This window comes from Macaca thibetana, chromosome 20 (genome assembly GCF_024542745.1).
Source record: "Macaca thibetana thibetana isolate TM-01 chromosome 20, ASM2454274v1, whole genome shotgun sequence".
In the NCBI taxonomy this organism is placed as follows: Eukaryota; Metazoa; Chordata; class Mammalia; order Primates; family Cercopithecidae; genus Macaca; species Macaca thibetana.
In genome coordinates this window covers 47,702,965-47,723,574 of record NC_065597.1, presented here as the reverse complement: position 1 = coordinate 47,723,574, position 20,610 = coordinate 47,702,965, and the positions used below count along the sequence as shown (strand labels likewise).

General features: G+C 50.2%; 2 protein-coding genes across 5 annotated transcripts in view; both read right to left on the bottom strand.

Annotated features, from left to right (window-relative positions):
- CD2BP2 (CD2 cytoplasmic tail binding protein 2) overlaps positions 1-11,350 on the bottom strand; it is a 249,448-nt gene extending 238,098 nt beyond the window's left edge. The window contains exon 1 of the mRNA XM_050773537.1: positions 11,341-11,350. The gene's annotated coding sequence lies outside the window, so the exon portion shown is untranslated. The remainder of the gene's footprint in view (positions 1-11,340) is intronic.
- Positions 11,351-11,459: 109 nt separating this feature from the next.
- Positions 11,460-20,610, bottom strand: part of LOC126944241 (zinc finger protein 688) — a 437,324-nt gene continuing 428,173 nt past the window's right edge. For 3 of the 4 annotated variants that reach the window (XM_050773559.1, XM_050773560.1, XM_050773561.1), the window contains exons 2-4: positions 14,031-14,307; positions 13,607-13,720; positions 11,460-12,216 (exon numbers count right to left, since the gene is read on the bottom strand). In XM_050773559.1, coding sequence (XP_050629516.1) covers positions 11,696-12,216; positions 13,607-13,720; positions 14,031-14,226 — 831 coding nt within the window. In that variant the 5' untranslated portion in view covers positions 14,227-14,307 and the 3' untranslated portion in view covers positions 11,460-11,695. The remainder of the gene's footprint in view (positions 12,217-13,606; positions 13,721-14,030; positions 14,308-20,610) is intronic. The other variant, XM_050773562.1, reaches the window with a different exon arrangement.

Genomic DNA, 20,610 nt, shown 5'->3' with positions numbered 1-20,610 from the left:
GGCGTTCTCTCCGTACCCTCATCCAAAATGGCCGCGGTGACTACAGGGGCCGGCCTTGAAAACTAGTCGCGTTTGTTTAGTCCCCGGCCCAGCGAGGCGGTGCAGCAGAGAGCTCCGCCCGGGTCTGCAAGAACAAGAAAGCGCCTCCTGGGAGGGAGCTGGCCTCTCGGCCTTACTGAACTCAGGCATTAGTTTTCGTCTCTAGACCGTTTTATAATTGGTCTCCAGCTCATCACTCTCTCGTTTTGTCCTTGTTATCTCAGAAACAGGGCGACAGCAGTCTCTTCCTAATGTTGAGTGTAAAAACCAATGGAGTGGGCGTGGCGCAGTGGCTCACGCTTGTAATCAGCAGTTTGGGAGGCCGAGGCCGGAGGAACTGAGGTCAGGACTTCGAGACCAGCCTCACCAACATGGTGAAACCCCGTCTCGACTAAATAATCCAAGTAACTGGGGAGGCTGAGGCAGGAGAATCGCTTGAACGCAGAAGGCGGAGTTTGCAGTGGGCCAAGATTGCGCCACGGCACTCCAGCCTGGGCGACAGAGCGAAACTCCGACTCAAAAATAGAAAAGAAAGAAACAAAGAAAAAGGAGTGGATACAGGAGAACCTCCTCTCTTGTAGGCTTCTTGGAGCCTGAAATTCTGGAATCTTCCTGATGGCAGAGGCAGTGGGGAGAGTAGGGTAAGGTTGAGAAAGTCAGAGGGTCCTCTCTTCTAGGAGCCTCTCCCATTTACTGTGCAGGACGTCTCCCAGTCGCCGGTCTCCCTCTAGCTGCAGCCGGGCTCTCAGCTCCCCTCACATCCTGCCGCTGGGCGGATGGCCCAAGGCTCCTCTGCTCAAGCCCAACTCATCCCTTTCTTGCCCCAAACTGCTTCCCCTGGGGTCTTTATCTCAGTAAATGTTGCCAACTCTCCCCCAGACCACCCTCTCACTTCCTGATGACCTATTCTGTGCTCCATTTGACTTCATACATGTCCTGTTGTAGCAGGAGGAGCTGCAGACAAAACCCCTCAGACACCGAGTTGAAGAAGGAAGGGCTTTATTCGGCCGGGAGCATCAGCAAGACTCACATCTCAAAAACCAAGTTCCCCGAGTGTGCAATTCCTGTCCCTTTTAAGGGCTCACAACTCAAAGGGGGATCAGGGAACCAAGAAATGTAGCAGGATGAGCTGCAGACAAAACCCCTCAGACACTAAGTTAAAGAAGGAAGGGCTTTTATTATTATTATTATTTTTTTTTTTTTTGAGACGGAGTCTTGCTCTGTCGCCAGGCTGGAATGCAGTGGCCGGATCTCAGCTCACTGCAAGCTCCGCCTCCCGGGTTTACGCCATTCTCCTGCCTCAGCCTCCCCAGTAGCTGAGACTACAGGCACCCGCCACCTCACCCGGCTAGTTTTTTTGTATTTTTTAGTAGAGACGGGGTTTCTACTAAACCCCGTGTTCGCCAGGATGGTCTCGATCTCCTGACCTCGTGATCCGCCCATCTTGGCCTCCCAAAGTGCTGGGATTACAGGCTTGAGCCACCGCGCCTGGCCCAGAAGGAAGGGCTTTATTCGGCCAGGAGCATCAGCAAGACTCAGGTATCAAAAACCAAGCTCCCCGAGTGAGCAATTCCTGTCCCTTTTAAGGGCTCACAACTCTAAGGGGGTCCCCATGAGAAGGTCATGATCAATTGAGCAAGCAGTGGGTACATGACTGGGGGCTGCATGCACTGGTAATTAGAATGGAACAGAACAGGACAGGGATTTTCACAGTGCTTTTCTATACAATGTCTATAATCTATAGATAACATAACCGATTAGGTCAGGGGTCGATCTTTAACTACCAGGCCCAGGGTCTGGCGCCGGGCTGTCTGCTTATGGATTTCATTTCTGCCTTTTAGTTTTTACTTCTTCATTCTTTGGAGGCAGAAATTGGGCATAAGACAGTATGAGGGGTGGTCTCCTCCCTTACTGTGTATGGGAGTAAGAGTCGCCTCTAACCGCCTTTTAGCTCTTAGTGGGCTCTTTAGTTGAATCTAGGCCCAGATTGAGAATCGCTTGTAATCCTAGCTACTGGGAGGCAAAGGCAGGAGGATCCCTTGAGCCCAGGAGTATGAGATCAGCCTGGGCAAGTTAGTGAAACCCTATCTTCAAAAATAAATAAATAAATAAATAAATAATAAAGTAAAATAAGAAAAAATGAATTGACAGTGGACAAACGAGAAAATTATACAAATTGTATTAGTTTTACATGTACATGGGGATCTTCACAAGAGAGGGAAGTCAGAAAAAGTGCCCAAAGCCAGGTGCTTTTATGTTTCTTAGACAAAGAACAATAAAATTTAAGTGGGCAGATGTGGTGGCTCATGCCTGTAATCCCATCACTTTGGGAGGCCAAGGTGGGTGGATCACTTGAGGTCAGGAAACCCCGTGCTTACTAATAATAATTTTAAAAAGGTTAGCTGGGGGCGAGGGGGTGGTGGGTGCCTGTAATCCCGGCTACTCGGGAGGCTGAGGCAGGAGACTCACTTGAACCTGGGAGGCAGAGGTGGCAGTGAGCCGAGATCACGCCACTACACTCCAGCCTGGGTGGGAGAGAGCCTTCGTTTGAAAAAAAAGAAAAGAGGGCCAGCCCGGTGGCTCACACCTGTAATCCCAGCACTTTGGGAGGCCGAGGCGGGCGGATCATGAGTGGTCAAGAGATCGAGACCATCCTGGCCAACATGGTGAAACCCCATCTCTACTGAAAATACAAAAATTAGCCAGGCGTGGTGGCCCGTGCCTGTAGTCCCACCTACTTAGGAGGCTGAGGTAGAATAGCCTGAACCTGGCAGGCAGAGGTTGTAGTGAGCCGAGATCCTGCCACTGCACTCCAGCCTGGGCTACAGAGCGAGACTCCCTCTCAGAAGAAAGAAGTAATAAAAGGAAAAAAATAAATGACAGGACAAAGAAAATTTAGCTAGGGCAGTGAGTAGCTAGAATATGTATGGGGGGGTGTCAAGTAGGTGCAACATACAGACTACTTTGTTACGTATGTTTATTCTGGTCCCTTGTGGCCTCTGAAGGCTGTTTTCTTGCCCTGGTACAGAAGGATATTCCCCCAGAGTAAGGTTTCTGGCATGCTGCATGCAGAAGAAACAGGTCGGATTGCTCCGTCTGAAACTACAATTTCTCTGTTTTTAACTCAGAATATATCAGTATACCAGGCTGTGAACGTTTTACAGGAGGTCCGGGGGAGGCCCTGTGGAGGAGCCTGGAGGGGTGGTGATCTGGCGGGGATCTCAAGAAACGGGTTAACCTGCCCCATAAGTGAGGAGAGCCACTTCTTTCCCTTTTCGGGGATCCGGGTGGGGCGGGCGCCGCTGAGCGCATCTAGGAGGCCGCAGGTCGCGGCATCGCATCCCGGATCAGGACGCAAACATCCCTATACTGCAGACACCGCCACTGTGCCAGGAAGAGGCAGTCGGCCGTTTCCGCAGAGCTCTCGGCCCGCGGACTCTTTCCCAGTCTCCGTCCCTTCCGCCTCCCCAGGTACATTGGCTTGGAGCCATGAGCGCGGCCAGTGACTGGGCGGCTCCTGGAGGGACACTGGGAATTTGCCCTGGGAGTGGGGTGCAGGGGGCTCCACGGACGCCTCGACGACCGGAAGTAGCTTCGGGTGGGGACTAGAGAGGACAGCGAGCAACTCAGTGGTTCCAGAGTCCAGAAAAATGAAGGCCCTCTTAGAAGAGATGGCTGTCGATAGTCCAGCTTCTCTTCATTTTAGAGAAAGGCATTGAATAGCTTGAATATCGATCTGGTGTTGCTGACCTGGTTTGTTCCTGCTGGAAACGTCTCCTCTTGCTGTTCCTCTCAGGCGGCCTTGGCAGCGCCTCTTGCCGTAGTTAAGATGGATGCAGCCGCTTCGACCTGGGCTCAGGCCGTTGTCAGCAAGGGCTGCAGGGGAGGGGAAACCGGTCCAAGATTCTCGACCAAGGGCTTGACGTCCCCTTCCCAGTCCCTTAGAGGAGGCCCTTCGAGGAGGCCCACTCAGTGACCCAGTCTTTATTTTATTATTGTGTTTTATTTATTATATTTTTAATTTTTTCTATTCTATTCTATTCCACTCTACACTCTCTCGCTCTCTTTTTTTCTTTTTTTTCTTTTTCTATTTTTTGAGACAGAGTTTAGCTCTTGTTGTCCAGGCTGGAGTGCAATGGCGCGATCTTGACTCACTGCAACCTCTGCCTCCCGGGTTCAAGCGATTCTTCTGCCTCAGCCTCTTGAGTAGCTGGGAATACGGCGCCTGCCGCCATGCCCGGCTAATTTTTTGTATCTTTAGTAGAGACAGGGTTTCACCATGTTGGCGAAGCTGGTCTCGAGCTCCTGACCTCAGGAGATCCACCTGCCTGGGCCTCCCAGAGTGCTGGGATTACAGGCATAAGCCACTGCACCTGGCCTCTACTCTCTACTCTTATATTTTTATTTTATTTTATTTTATTTTATTTTTTTGAGACGGAGTTTCGCTCTGTCACCCAGGCTGGAGTGCAGTGGCCGGATCTCAGCTCACTGCAAGCTCTGCCTCCTGGGTTCCCGCCATTCTCCTGCCTCAGCCTCCGGAGTAGCCGGGACTACAGGCGCCCGCCACCTCGCCCGGCTAGTTTTTTTTTTGTATTTTTTAGTAGAGACGGGGTTTCACCGTGTTAGCCAGGATGGTCTCGATCTCCTGACCTCGTGATCCGCCCGTCTCGGCCTCCCAAAGTGCTGGGATTACAGGCTTGAGCCACCGCGCCCGGCTACTCTCTACTCTTGAGAGGGAGTCTTGCTCTTGTCCCCCAGGCCAGAGTGCAATGGCGCGATCTCAGCTTACTGACCCCAGAAGCCAGGCTGGAATGCCTCAAATTATTGAAGGCAAAACCTCATCAACTAGAGAGGTAGGATTTTAGGGTAGGTTACCACACTGCCATATAAATGTAAAGAGGATAAATATACACTTTGAGAGGCCGAGGCAGGCAGATAACTTGAGGTCAGGAGTTTGAGACCAGCCTGACCAACATGATGAAACCCTGTCTCTACTAAAAATACAAAAATTAGATGGGCATGGTGTCATGTGTCTGTAGTACCAGCTACTCAGGACACTGAGGCAGGAGAATCGCTTGACCCTGGGAGGCAGAGGTTGCAGTGAGCGGAGATTGCACACTGCACTCCAGCCTGGGCCACAGAGTGAGACTCCATCTCAAAAAACAATAATAATAAATAAGGCCAGTCACAGTGGGTCACACCTGTAATCCCAGCACTTTGGGAGGCCGAGGCCAGTGGATCACCTGAGGTTGGGAGTTTGAGACCAGCCTGAGGAATATGATGAAACCCCGTCTATACAAAAAATACGAAAATTTTTTTTGGACATTGTGGCATGCACCTGTTATCCCAGCCACTCAGGAGGCTGAGACAGGAGAATTGCTTGAACCTGGGAGGCGGAGGTTGCAGTGAGGCGAGATTGTGCCATTGTACTTCAGCCTGGGCAACAAGAGTGAAATTCAGTCTCTAAATAAATAAATAAATAAATGTAAAGAAGAAAAATATAAATGACAGATGATGGTAAGTACTAAACATAAGTAAGAAGGTTGTTTAGAGGTCATGTAATGGGGGGTCGTTCAGGTATCTAGGAAGTGTATGAAATTGTCCAGGATGGGTGACAGGCATTTCACAAACGGTTCCCTGTAGCATCTCTCACCGCTGTCCGCTCTTGCTCAGGCCCTTGCTGAGTTAGGCCGGGGGCCTCCTAGCTGCCCTGTGGGGCTCCAGCCTTTTGCCTTTGCCGTCCATCTGTCACTGCAGCCTGGTGTAGTGTAAACAGGAAGGGCAGTGCCTGGGAAATAGGAGATTTGGGTTCCAGGTCTACTTCTGCCACTGACTCAGCTTCATGATCTTAATTATGTTCCTCCTTGGGTCAGGTGCTGTGGCTCATGCCTGTAATCCCAGCACTTTGGGAGACTGAGGTGGGTAGATCAAGGTCAGGAGTTCAAGACCAGCCTGGCCAACACTGCACTCTGGCTAACCGTGTGTTTCACTGTGTGTTAGCCATGAGTGCAGTGATGGGGTTTAATAGAAACCCCGTCTCTACTAAAAATACAAAACTTAGCTGGGCGTGGTGGTGTGCGTTTGTAATCCCAGCTACTCTGAAGGCTGAGGCAGGATAATTGCTTAAATCTGGGAGGCAGAGGTTGCAGTGAGCCAAGATCGTGCCACTGCACTCCAGCCTGGGTGACAGAGCAAGACTCTGTCTTGGGAAAAAAAAAAAATTATGTCTGGCTTCAGCATTCTCAGGGTGTATTCTGCAGAACAGTATTCCCATGAAACGCTCTATGGGGGAAAAAAAAAGCAGCATTCTCTATTCCCCTTGACGGTCCCCTTTGGCAAATTTAAGGTTCAGGGCAGCCTTCAATAAAGAAATGTAGGCCAGGTGCGGTGGCTCAAGCCTGTAATCCCAGCACTTTGGGAGGCCGAGACGGGTGGATCACAAGGTCAGGAGATCGAGACCATCCTGGCGAACCTGGTGAAACCCCGTCTCTACTAAAAAATCGAAAAACTAGCCGGGCGAGGTGGCGGGCGCCTGTAGTCCCAGCTACTCGAGAGGCTGAGGCAGGAGAATGGCGTGAACCCGGGAGGCGGAGCTTGCAGTGAGCTGAGATCCGGCCACTGCACTCCCACCTGGGTGACAGAGCGAGACTCCGTCTCAAAAAAAAAAAAAAAAGAAATGTAGTCCGCCTGGCGCGGTAGCGCATGTCTGTACCACGTGTCTGTAGTCCTAGTGCTTTGGGAGGCTGAGGCAGGAGGATTGCCTGAGCCCAGGTGTTTGAGGCTGCAGTGAGCTACGATCATGCCATTGCACTCCAGCCTGGGCGACAGTGAGACCCCATCTCTAAAATAATTTTTTCACATTTAAAAAATCTTTCCGGGCCAGACAGTATCTCACGCCTGTAATCCCAGCACTTTGGGAGGCTGAGGCAGGTGGATCACAAGGTCAGGAGATGGAGACTAGCCTGGCCTACATGGTGAAACCTTGTCTCTACTAAAAATGCAAAAAATTAGCTGGGCATGGTGGCGAGCGCCTGTAATCCCAGCTACTCAGGAGGCTGAGGCAGGAGAATTGCTTGAACCCAGGAGGCAGAGGTTGCAGTGACCTGAGATGCCAACACTGTATTCCAGCCTAGGTGACAGAGTAAGACTCCTCTGTCTCAGAAAGAAAAAAAAATTGGAGATGAAGGGCTGTGATGGTTCTACAACAGTACTATTACACATTTTGCCACTGAACTGTACTGTATACTCAAAAATAGTCTAAAAGATATATTTTTTTTTTTGAGATGGAGCCTCGCTCAGTCGCCCAGGCTGGAGTGCAGTGGCGCAATCTCAGCTCACTGCAAGCTCCGCCTCCCAGGTTCAAGCGATTGTCCTGCCTCAGCCTCCCAAGTAGCTGAGACTACAGGCACCCGCCACCACACTCGGCTATTTTTTTTGTATTTTTAGTAGAGACAGGGTTTTACCATGTGTTTGCCAGGGTAGTCTCGATCTCCTGACCTCATGATCCACCCACCTCAGCCTCCCAAAGTGCTGGGATTACAGGTGTGAGCCACCATGCCTGGCCAATAAATTTTATATTATGTATATTTGACCACAAAACAAAAACAAAGACAACCTAGTGATGTCCCAACATACTGAGAATCATGGAGCCGGGTGTGGTGGCTCACACCTGTAATCCCAGCACTTTGGGAGGCCGAGGCAGGAGGACTTCTTGAGCCCAGGAGTTTGAGACCAGCCTGAGCAACACAGTGAGACCCTGTCTGGAAAAAAAATTAGCTGAGTGCGGTGGTGTGCACCTGTAGTCCTAGCTACTTGGGAGGCTGAAGTGGGAGGATGACTTGAGCCTGGGAGATCAAGCCTGCAGTGAGCCATGATTGCACCGTTGCACTCCAGCCCAGAAAACAGAGCGAGACCCTATCAGAAAGAAAGAAGATGTGGTGTGGGGTCAGGGGTTAGAAAGAGAAGAAAGTAAAGAAACTTAGCATCATGGGAAGCGAGAGCCTTATGGAAGCTCCTCCCTCTCCCTAAGCCCATCTGTCAATCTTCTCCACTTGGTGTCTCTGCACAGCCACAGATGTCCTTTCTGCACCTTGAGGGAACTCATCCCTAGCTTGGAGCATCCCACTTGCTGTTTCCTCTCTTTGGAAACGTCTCTACCCCCTACTGTCCCCAACCCCAGCCCCAAGCCTCTGAACCCTGCTTGACACACTTCGCCTGGTTCTGCTCCTCCCTCACTGGCAGGGCCTCCTCTCTCCAGCTGCACCTTCTCCTTGGCCCCACTGCTCCCCAGAACGGGTCACCCTTGGCCTTCACCCTGATAGCCCCTTGGTGGGCACCGGAGCCCCCTGGCTCCGGCTCTCCATACTGGAACCTCTGAGTCTTACTGGCTCATATTGTCAGTCACTGAGCTGCAGATTCTATGTCAGAAGGCTCTCATGAGTGTCTTTCTTCCTAATTCCGAGGTCACCACCTTGGTCCCAGCTCCTGATGACCCTCACTTAGGAAAAAATGCCCAACAGATCTCTAGTGTCTAGCTCTGTCCCCCAACCAGGTCACACCCACACTGCTTTGCAAAGATATTTTCTGATGGCACCTGGCAAACAGCACTGCACTTGCTCAAGAACTTTCTGTGGCTCCTCAGTGCTACAGAATGGATCTCAAGCTCCTCTGCTGGAATCTGTGGCCCTCCCATATTTGACCCCAATTCTCGGCTGCATCTGTCTCCCATTCTTTGTTTTTTTGTTTTGCTTTGTTTTCTTTTTGAGACAGAGTGTCTCACTCTGTTGCCCAGGCTGCAGTGCAGTGGCCCGATCTCAGCTCACTGCAACCTCCGCCTCCCGGTTTCAAGCGGTTCTCCTGCTTCAGCCTCCCGAGTAGGTGGGATTATAGGTGCCCACCACCATGCCCAGATAATTTTTGTATTTTTAGTAGAGACAGGGTTTCACCATGTTGGCTGGGCTGGTCTTGAACTCCTGACCTCAAGTGATCCGCCTGCCTCAGCCTCCCAAAGTGTCTTTTGTTCTATAAAGCAAGATTTCTTTGCTGTTTCCTCTGCCTGAAAATCTCCCTTAACACCAATTTGTAGGCTATGGGAAGCACAGCCATCTCCTCCCAGGAGCATTTCTTGGCATATCACCAACCAGCCTGGGTGAGGTGGTGCCTCTGGGCTTCCTCTGTCATAGCTCCAGTTACTCTCTTCCCACATTGAATGTGGGCCCTGACACAGCTGTATCACTGGAGCCCAGCACAAAAACCCACAGAAGCCTGAAGAGGGTGTTTGCTGAATGAATGACTGAATGAATGAATGAATGGGGTCAGCTTTCCTCATCTTGGAATTCTCTTATTACCTAGCACAGTCCCTTCAACAGAAGGCAGTCAACACACAGTCACTAACTGCCAATTGTCCTTCTTTTTTTTTTTCTGTTTGTTTTGAGACAGTCTCACTCTGTCGCCCACGTTGGAGTGCAGTGGCGCAATCATGGGTCACTGCAGCCTCAGTCTCCCTGGCTCAAGTGATCCTCCTGCCATAGCCTCTTAAGTAGCTGAGGCTATAGGCACGTGCCACTACACCTGGCTGATTTTTGTTTTTGTAGAGATGGGGGCCTCACTATGTTGCCCAAACTGGTCTCAAATGCCTGAGCTCAAGAGATCCTCCCATCTCGGCCTCCCAAAGTGTTGGGATTACAGGCGTGAGCCACCACACCCAGCCTGACTGTGCCTTCTAAGTAAAAACTGGCCAGGTGAGGTGCCTCACACCTGTAATCCCAGCACTTTGGGAGGCCAAGGTGGGAGGATCGCTTGAACCCAGGAGGTCAAGGCTATAGAGAGCCATGTTAACACCACTGCACTCCAGCCTGGGTGACAGAGTGATACTCTATCTCAAGAAAAGAGAAGGACAGAGAAAAGGAAAGGACAAGAAAAGGGGCACTTGCTGGGACTCTCAGTTTTCTGCTCACACTCCCCCGACCAGGCTGGGCTGGGACCCGCATCCTAAGTTCCCAGCCCGTTTTCTGTCAAAATCTGACTTCTCAGAGGAAGTGGTAGAGACATCTGGGCTCTGTTTTCATTTCCAGCCATGCTGCCATATGGCCGTGAAACCTTGAGAGTACCACGTCATCTCTCTGAGTCTCAGTTTACTTATCTGCAAATATGGTTATTGATATCCATGCCCTGGCTCCTTGGCAGGCCTCTTTACACTTTCTAAAGTGTAGACAATCCACAGTAATTCACTTTTTCAACAAATGTATATTGCACAATTACTATATCATACATCTTGTTAAAATGTCAGCCTCCACGGTAACCCTTTGAGGTAGATATTATTCATCCTCATTTTACAGAGGAGGCACTGAGACTCAGGGAGGTCACGTGTCTTACCGGCTGTGCCTGGGGGAAGTTGCAGAGACTAGTTTTTGTTTTGTTTTGTTTTGTTTTGTTGAGATGGAATCTCACTCAGCTGCCCAGGCTGGAGTGCAGTGGCGCAATCTCGGCTCACTGCAACCACCAACTCCCGGGTTCAAGCAATTCTCCCAACTCAGCCTCCTGAGTAGCTAGGATTACAGGCACCCACCATCATGCCCAGCTAATTTTTGTATTTTAGTAGAGATGGGGTTTCACCATGTTGGCCAGGCTGGTCTTGAACTCCTGACCTCAGGTGATCTGCCCACCTCGGCCTCCCAAAGTGCTAGGATGACAGGCATGAGCCACCACGCCAGCTTTTTTTTTTTTTTCTTTTAAGAAATGGAGTCTTGACCAGGCGCAGTGGCATATGGCACGCACCTGTAATCCCAGCTACTCAGAAGGCTGAGGCAGGAGAATTGCTTGAACCCAGGAGGCAGAGGTTGCAGTGAGCTGAGATGGCACCACTGTACTCCACTCTGGGTGACAAAGTGAGACCCTGTCTCAAAAAAAAAAAAAAAAAAAAAAAAAAAAAATGAAGTCTTACTCTGTTGCCCAGGCTGTAGTACAGTGGCACAATCATAGCTTACTGTAGCCTTGAACTCCTGGGCTCAAGCAGTCTTCCTGCCTCAGCCTCCCAAGTGGCTGGGACCACAGGCACAATGTGCCACTACGCCTGGTTCATTTTTTTTTTTCCTAGAGATAGGATTTCACAATGTTGCTCAGGCTGGTCTGAACTCCTGGCCTCAAGCGATCCTCCCACCTTGGCCTCCCAACAAAGGCTGGACTTGTGCCACCTGCATTTATTCTATTCCCATCCACTCCAGTATCTGGGTCCCCTGCTGATGACAATTAGCCAGGGCTTGACAACGCCCTCCATGTAGGTCCCCTCCCCAGGTCTTGGTCCCCCCTCAGCATCTGCATTTGAAGTAGATAAGGAGTGGCTAGTTCCTCAGATGGGGGAAAGGTCTCTGTTGCACCTGATCTTCAGATAACACTTTGAAATGAGTCCAGGATCTCACTCTCTTCTTTTTTTTTTTTTTTTTTTTTTTTTACAAAAGACTGGGGAGAGGGGTGGCAAGTCTAATCTATTCGAATCTTTACAGGCACTTTTCTTTTTACAAGTTGGAAACTTGAGGGATCCTTGAGGAAAGTCCAGGGCATGAATTTCAGTTTCGGAGTCCCCGACTCAGTGGCCCACCTCAGGGCTCCGTCAGTCCTTCGTGCCAAGGTCAGGCTCAACTCCAGCCTGCGGTGCTGCTCAGCTGCACTCCTCGAAGATGTCTGGGTAGTGCCGGAAGAGCACAGGCGGGTCCCGGTCACCTCGGACGGGGGCCCGAGGCACAGCCCGGATCCCAGGCCTCCGGCCCCGCCGCCCCCCAGAGCAGGAGCGGTGGATCCACTGGTGCGCTTCCACTGCGAACTTCCTCTTGAAGCGCATGCCACACTCGGGGCAGGGGAAGGGCCGCTCCCCGGAGTGCATGCGCCTGTGGCTGACCAGCAGCGAGGGATAGGTGAAGCGGCGGCCGCAGTCCGTGCACACATGGCGCCGCTGGCCGGCCTGAGCATCCACGCTGGGCATGGGTGCCGGGGGCTGTGCTCCTGTGGTCGGGTCCCAGGCAGCATTTTTGGGTGGCTGTGCCCGTGCCGGGGCCATGCTGATAGCTGGGTCAGGGTTGCATTCCACCAGCACTTCAGGACTCTCCTTCACAGGAGCCTTTCTAGGCCCTTTGGCTCTTGGAACTTCCTCGGGTTCCTCTTCCTTCCTGTTTGGGGCATCTCCTGGGAAACCGGAATTAAGTTACACTTACAAACACTTCTGCACAGACTGTCTCAGGTTATAGAATGCTTTTCACTTAAGGCAGTGCCAGAGAAGTTCTGTCCAGTGATTAACACACAGGCTTTAGAACAAGGTAAACAGGATTCGATCTCCTGAAAGTGACTTATCTGAGCCTTGGTTCCTTATGCATCAAATTGGAATGATAACGGCTTTTCACTTCACAGCATTGCTGGGTTAGCTTAGTAGATGCATGTTAAGCACTTAGTAAGTGCTCAGGAAGCAGGGGCATTTATTTATTTATTTATTTATTTATTTATTTTTGAGACAGAGTCTCACTCTGTCACCCAGGCTGGAGTGAAGTGGAAAGATCTCAGCTCACTGCAACCTCCACCTCCCAGGTTCAAGTGATTCTCCTGCCTCAGCCTCCCAAGTAGCTGGGATTACAGGAGCTCACCACCACGCCCAGCTAATTTTTGTATTTTTAGTAAAGACAGGGTTTCACCATGTTGGCCAAGCTGCACTTGAACTCCTGACCTCAGGTGATTCACCCGCCTCAGCCTCCCAAAGTGCTGGGATTACAGGCATGACCCACCGCACCTGGCCAAGCAGTGGCTATTATTAGTGTGGTTTCTCCATTTTTTGTAAGGTAAGACTCTTTTATAGATGAGGAAACATTTGCTCAAGGTCACTCTACTGGGGGATGGTGAAGGGAGAAAAGCCAACTTGTCAATGACTGGGTATTTTTTCTCGTGCCACTTTGCCTCACTTGAGGAATGTGAAAGGTAGACCTGAAGGCACTTCCAATCTTGGGGATTTTTAGTTATTCCTGAAAGAGAGAGAATGAGCTGGCCTGGCACAGTGGCTCAGGCCTTTAATCCCAGCACTTTGGGAGGCCGAGGCGGGCAGGTCACATGAGATCAGGAGTTCGAGACCACCCTGGCCAACATGATGAAACCCCGTCTGTACTAAAAATACAAAAATTAGTTGCTCGTGGTGGCGTGTGCCTGTAATTCCAGCTACTCTGGAGGCTGAGGTGGGAGAATCGTTTGAACCCAGGGGACAGAGGTTGCCATGAGCCGAGATAGCACCACTGCACTTCAGCCTGGGCTACAGAGTGAGACTCCCTCTCAAAAAAAAAGAAAAAAAGAGAGAGAGAGAGAATGAGAGAAATCTGGAAGCACAAGCATGTTGGACTGGGCTCCCAGTCCCCACAGGACCGCTGTCCTATGTTCTGAAAACTTTGTACCAGGTCTGCCTTCTTTACTCCTCTAGTACCCAACACAGTTGAATTTCTTTAAGGATGCTGGAAGTGGGGGCCTGAAAGGAAACTCTGCTAGACAGGAAGCCTTGGAAAATCAAGTGGGGGGGGGGGGACCCGGGACTATCCCTCACCTCTCCGAGCTCCTCCCAGTCTTTCCCCCTTCTCAGGATCCTGGGCGGCGGGGCTCCAAGCCTCAGTCTCCTGTTCCATCCAAGAGATGAGGGCTGGTTTGGGGCCTGGGAATCCTGGGAGAGAACAGGGATCACAGCACGGGCCTGAGAGGCCATCGTGGGGAGTTGGCATTCCCCTCCAGGCTGAGGGCACCCCCTCGGAGCTTATACTCAACCTGGACCGGGGTGCAGTGCTGCTGCCTGAATGAAGTGGATGCGGGTGAAAACACTCCCGAGGGGGTACCTGAAGCCCTGGGAACGGGAGGTGGCTGCTGGTGTTGGCGCAAGAGTGCGGGGTTAGGGCTCACAGTTCTCTCGGCCCTTCCACATCATCTCCCCTGTGAACCCAGTAAAGGAGGAGGGGGCTCGGACCCGGGGCTCTCACCGAGCGCGCCCAGGTGGCCGTAGGTCTCCCGCATCACGTCCCGGTACAGAGCCCTCTGCGCGGGCCGCAGACAGCCCCACTCCTCCGGGGAGAAGTACACGGCCACGTCCGCGAAGCTCACAGCCCCGGGCTTCCTGCAACCAGGCCGGGTCTCCCCAGGCTTCCGCGCCAGGAGCGGGGCTGGGGGCGGCGCCATGGGGCCTTGCAGCCCCGATCGGCGGCCGCCAGGTCCCTGGGGCCGCCGTCTCCCCGCTCCCGGCCTCAGCTGTCGTTGTCCACAGGAAGGGCGGCCCCGCCCAGCCGTGGCGTCCGAACGCAGCCGAGGCAACCGAATTAGCAGGGACTGGCTGCTAGGGATTCGAGGATTCTGATAGGGACAAATATAATTCCTCAGTGTTTATTCACTTCATGGCCGCTTGGACATAGACACCCGGGTTAAGGGACCCGGAAGGTGCCTTCAGAAAATATGGCGACCACCTAGCTTCAATTGTCACAGGCTGCTCTTAAGGGCGCCATTCTTTGACCATATCAAATATGGAGCCTTTCTGACTCCTCTGGCCTCATCGTCCCACTTGCCCTTAAATAAACCTGCTTCGGATGCTTTTTCTGGTGGGCAAGGCGGGATGTCTGGGAAGTAGAAGAGAGGCTTCTTGCCTTCAAGAAAGATGGACGGGCCCGAAGCTTCACTTACCCCTCTTTACCCGCAAGACGCAACGGCCGATGATTGGCAACGATCCCGGAAGAATCTGCGCAGTGATTGGCCTGGGACTGGCGGGCGTTTGAAAGGACTCCGCGGTCCTGAAGCCTCTGTTGACAGACTGGAGCGCAGCGGGGACCTCGGTATCTGCGGTGCTCAGAATTGTGTCCCCTACGGGCTCTTACCGTGCCTCCCAATGGCAGGAGCTGGAATCTGGTCCCCAGATCCCTTGGGAAGACGCGCACACCCTGGCAAACCATGTGTACATCCGCGGTAGAAGCAGGTGTGTGTTTTACAATAGGAGTTTAGCTGCGGAGTCCACCCAGCCCCTGGCATCCGCAGCTCGGCTCGCTCAGGCTCTAGACTGAAGCTGCAGGCGAAAGAACGTGCTTGGTGAGGATGGAATCGGAATGGGTAAGTTTTAAATTACATTGTAGTTGTTGCTAACATACATAAATTTATTTTTTGTTTGTTTTGAGACAGGGTCTTGTTCTGTGGCCCAGGGTGGAATGCAGCAGTGCGATCCTAGCTCGCCGCAGACTCCACCTCCCGGGCTGAAGCGATCTTCTCACCTCAGCCTCCCGAGTAGCTGGGACCACAGGCGCACACCCCATGCTTGACTAATTTTAAATTTTTAAAACAGAGACAGGGTCTTGCTATGTTGCCCAGGCTGCTTTGGAATTCCTGGCCTCAAGCAATCCTTCTGCCTCGGCCTCCCAAAGTGCTGTGATTACAGGTATGAGCCACCGTTCTCGGCCATTTCTACTTTTTTCTTTTTCTTTCTTTTTTTTTTTTTTTTTGGAAGGAGTTTTACTCTTGTTGCCCAGGAGTGCAATGGTGCAATCAGGTGATCCTCCCACCTCAGCCTCCCAAAGTGCTGGGAATACAGGCGTGACCCACCGCGCCCGGCCCCGCCATTTCTACTTCTTTACGTTGTTCCAGATTACCAAAGATAGCATCAACTTTCGAATCCTAATTTTTTTTGGAAACCTTCCTCCTTTAGCCTTCAGTCTCCTCTCTAAACTGGATTGGGCCTCAGTTCTTCTCATACGAGGTCTCCCCTTCCTGTTGTCCTGGGTTGTATCCTCTGCTTCCTAGATTTAAGGTATTTATTTTTCGGCCGGGCGCGGTGGCTCAAGCCTGTAATCCCAGCACTTTGGGAGGCCGAGACGGGCGGATCACGAGGTCAGGAGATCGAGACCATCCTGGCTAACACAGTGAAACCCCGTCTCTACTAAAAATACAAAAACTTAGCCGGGCGAGGTGGCAGGCGCCTGTAGTCCCAGCTACTCGGGAGGCTGAGGCAGGAGAATGGCGTGAACCCGGGAGGCGGAGCTTGCAGTGAGCCGAGATCCGGCCACTGCACTCCAGCCTGGGTGACAGAGCTAGACTCCGTCTCAAAAAAAAAAAAAAAAAAAAAAAGGTATTTATTTTTCAGCCAAGATGGGTCATCGTCATGGCTAGTGGCATTGGACTATAAGTACTAGTTGCCTTCATCCCCACATTTGGAATATACCTGCAATCACACAGGATGCAGAATACTGTTTGCTAAGCATGGGGCTGCTTGCTGGAGATAACAAGCAAGGCCTACCAGGTCCCTGCTGTCCTTCTGGCCCTGGATCTACTTGCTTGGCTCCCCTGCCCGCCCTAGTATATCAAGCCTTCCTTTTTATTCAATGGTGTTCTTTATTGCTGACTTTCCAGTCAAGATTTCTTTGTATTTTCTGGCTTACTCTTGCTGTTTTTCACCTGAAATACTTTTTTTGAGATCCTGCTGATCTCATATGCACAAATTAATTATTAATTGTTAATAATTAAATATTAATATGCTTATATTATTACTTTGAGTTCTGGAACTGCTTCACTGCACTCCACGTGGTGAATAGTGTAGAAATTGAATAAGGAAAAATATACCCTTAGAAATCAGTATTTTTTAAATTTTGAAAATATTTAATTTAGGCCCGGCCCAGTTGCTCACACTTGTAATCCAGCACTTTGGGAGGCTGAGGTGGGCAGATTGCTTGAGGCCAGAAGTTAGAAACCAGTGTGGCAACATGGTGAAACCCAATCTCTGCTAAAAATACAAACATTGGCCAGGTCTGGTGGTGCACACCTGTAGTCCCAGCTACTCAGAAGGCTGAGGCATAATAATTTCTTGAACCCAGGAAGCAAAGGTTGCAGTGAGCAAGATCATGCCACTGCACTCCAACCTGGGCGACAGAGCGAGACCCTGTCCCAAAAAGAAAAAAAAAATTGGGCCAGGCACAGTGACTCACGCCTGTAATCCCAACACTTTGGGAGGTCAAGGTGGGAGGATCACCTGAGGTCAGGAGTTCAAGACCAACCTGGCCAACATGGCAAAACCCCGTCTGTACTAAAAATACAAAAATTAGCTGGGTGTGGAGTTGGAAGCTTGTAATCCCAGCTACTCAGGAGGCTGAGGCACAAGAATGACTTGAACCTGGGAGGCAGAGGTTGCAGTGAGCCGAGATCGCGCCATTGCACTCTAGCCTGGGCGACAGAGCAAGACTCTGTCTCAAAAAAAAAAGAAAAGAAAAGGAAAACAAAAAAAATTAATGTATTGATACACAAAATTTTTACATATTTATGGAGTTCATGTGATGTTTTGCTTTGCTTCATACATAGAATGTACAGTAATCAAGTCAGGATATTTAAGGTATCAATCACCTTGAGTATTTAACATTTCTATGTGTTGGGAAAATTTCAAGTCCTCTCTTCTAGCTATGGAAATTTACAGTACTTTGTTAACTACAGTCACCCTACTCTGCTATTGAACATTACAAGTTATCCCTTCTTCCTAAGTATATGTTTGTACCCATTACCCAACTTCTCTTCATCCACCTCTCCCACCCACATACACCCTTCCAATCTCTGATATCATTCTACTCTCCACATCCGTGAGATCAGCTTTTCTAGCTCCCACATGTAAGTGAGGACATGTGATATTTGCCTTTCTGTGTCTGGCTTATTCACTTAACATAATGACCTCCAGTTCCATCCATGCTGTAAACATGATTTCATTTTTTTATGGCTGAATTCCACTGTGTATATGTATCATGTTTTCTTTATTCATTTGTCCACTGATCAACACTTAGGTTGATTCCATATATTTGCTATTGCAAACATGGCTCTACAGTAAACACGGAGATGCAGGTTATCTTTTTTATATACTGATTTCTTTTCCTTTGGATAAACTCCAGGTAGTGGGATTGCTGGATCACATGGTAGTTCTTTGTTTTGTTTTGTTTTGTTTTTGAGGCTGAGTTTTGCTTATGTTATCCAGGTTGGAGTGCAATGCCCGGGTCTCAGCTCACTGCAACCTCTGCCTCCCGGGTTCAAGTGATTCTCCTGCCTCAGCCTCTCGAGTAGGAACTACCATGTGGGCCTCACCCTCCATCAGGCCCAGCTAAATTTTGTATTTTTAGTAGAGACGGGGTTTTACCATGTTGGCCAGGCTGATCGTGAACTTCTGGCCTCTGGTGATCCACCAGCCTCGGCCTCCCAAAGTGCTGGGATTACAGGTGTGAGCCACCGCCCGGCCCACATGGTAGTTCTATTGTAGTTCTATTTTGGGTTTTTTGAGACATCTCCATATTGTTTTCAATAGTGGCTGTACTAACTTACATTCCCACCAACAGTGTGTAGGAGTTCCCTTCTCTCTTTTTTTTTTTTTTGAGAAGGAGTTTCACTCTTGTTGCCCAGGTTGCAATGGCACAATCTTGACTCACCGCAGACTCCGCCACCAGGGTTCAAGCGATTCTTCTGCCTTAGCCTCCTGAGTAGCTGGGATTACAGTCATGCACCACCACTCCTGGCTAATTTTGTATTTTTAGTAGAGATGGGGTTTCTCCATGTTGGTCAGGCTGCTCTCGAACTCCCGACCTCAGGTGATCCACCCACCTCAGCCTCCCAAAGTGCTGGGATTATAGGCGTGAGCCACCGCGCCCAGTCAAGAGTTGCCTTCTCTTAGCATCTTTGCCAATACCTGTCATGTTTTGTCTTCTTAATAACAGCCATTCTAACTAAGGTAAGATAATATCTCATTGTGTGGTTTTTTGTTTTTGAGTCAGAGTCTTGCTCTGCAGCCTAGGCTGGAGTGCAGTGGCGCAACCTCAGCTCACTGCAACCTCCCCCTCCTGGGTTCAAGCGATTCTCCTGCCTCAGCTTCCCGAGTAGCTGGGATTACATGCGTGCACCATCATGCCCAGCTAATTTTTGTATTTTTAGTAGAGATGGAGTTTTGCCATGTTGAGAAGGCTGGCCTCAAACTCCTGACCTCAGGTGATCCACCCACCTCAGCCTCCTAAACTGCTGGGATTACAGGCGTGAGCCACCATGCCAGCTTCCTTGTAGTTCTGATTTGCATTTCCCTGATGATTAGTGGTGTTGAGCAGTTTTTCATGTACCTGTTAACCATTTGCATGTTTTCTTTTGATTCTCCTTATATTATTATTATTAATTATCATTATTATTGAGACAGGTTCTCACTCTGTCACACAGGCTGGAGTGCAGTGGTATGATCACAGCTCACTGCAGCCTCAACCTCCCTGGATTTAGGTGATCCTCCCACCTCAGCCTTTTAAGTCATTGGAACTAGAAGCGTGCAACACCATGCCTGACTAATTTTCGTTTTTGTAGAGATGGGGTCTCTCGATGATGCCCAGGCTGGTCTGGAACTCCTGGGCTCAAGTGAGCCTCCCACCTCAGCCTCCCAAAGTGCTAGGATTACAGGTGTGGGCCACCATGCCCAGCCTATTATTGTTATTTTGAAACAGAGTCTCACTCTGTCACCCAGGTTGGGGTGCAGTGGCACGATCAAAGCTCACTGCAACCTGGAACTCTAGGGCTCAAGTGATCTATACTCCCACCTCCGCCTCCTAAGTAACTAAAACTACAGGTGAGTGGCTATTTGGATTCTCCTTTTAAACAGAGCAGCAACTTGAACCAAAAATACTTTTGTTTCTTCAGATCCTATGTTGTAAATCACTTCTCTTTGAACTAAGTATGCAGCAGAAGACTTTAGAAGATGAAGCTGAACAATAAAAATGTTAATAAACAGATTGAAAGAAACTTTTTTTTTTTTTTTTTGAGATTGAGTCTCACTTTGTCGCCAGGCTGGAGTGCAGTAGCGCGATCTCGGCTCACTGCAACCTCCAATTCCCTGGTTCAAGCGGTTCTCTTGCCTCAGCCTCCTGAGTAGCTGGGATTACAGGCACATGCCACCACACCCAGCTAGTTTTTGTATTTTTAGCAGAGACAGGATGCTCTTGATCTCCTGACCTTGTGATCCACCTGCCTCGGTCTCCCAAAGTGCTGGGATTACAGGCATGAGCCACCGCACCTGGCCTGTTTGTTTGTTTGTTTGTTTAGACAGTCTTACTCTGTGGCCAACACTGGAGTGCACTGGTACAATCTTGGCTCACTGCAACCTCTGCCTCCTGAGTTCAAGCAATTCTCATGCCTGTCTCCCAAGTAGCTGGGAACACCACAGCCTACTAATTTTTGTATTTTTAGTAAAGATGGAGTTTTGCCATGTTGGCCAGGCTGGTCTCAAACTCCTGGCTTCAAATGATCCACCATCCTCGGCCTCCCAAAGTGCTGGGATTACAGGTATGAGCCATAGTGCCAGGCCTGAAACAAACTTTCAAGTAAGACTAAAAATGTTCCATCCCAAGTAGCTGATGTGTTGTTTTTCCTGCCATTCATTATAAAAATATAAAAATTGGCTGGGCACAGTGGCTGACACCTGTAATCCTACCCACTTTGGGAGGCGGAAGTAGACAGAAATTTGAACCCATGAATTCAAGACCAGCCTGGGCAAAACCCCATCTGTACAAAAAATACAAAAATTAGCTGGGCATG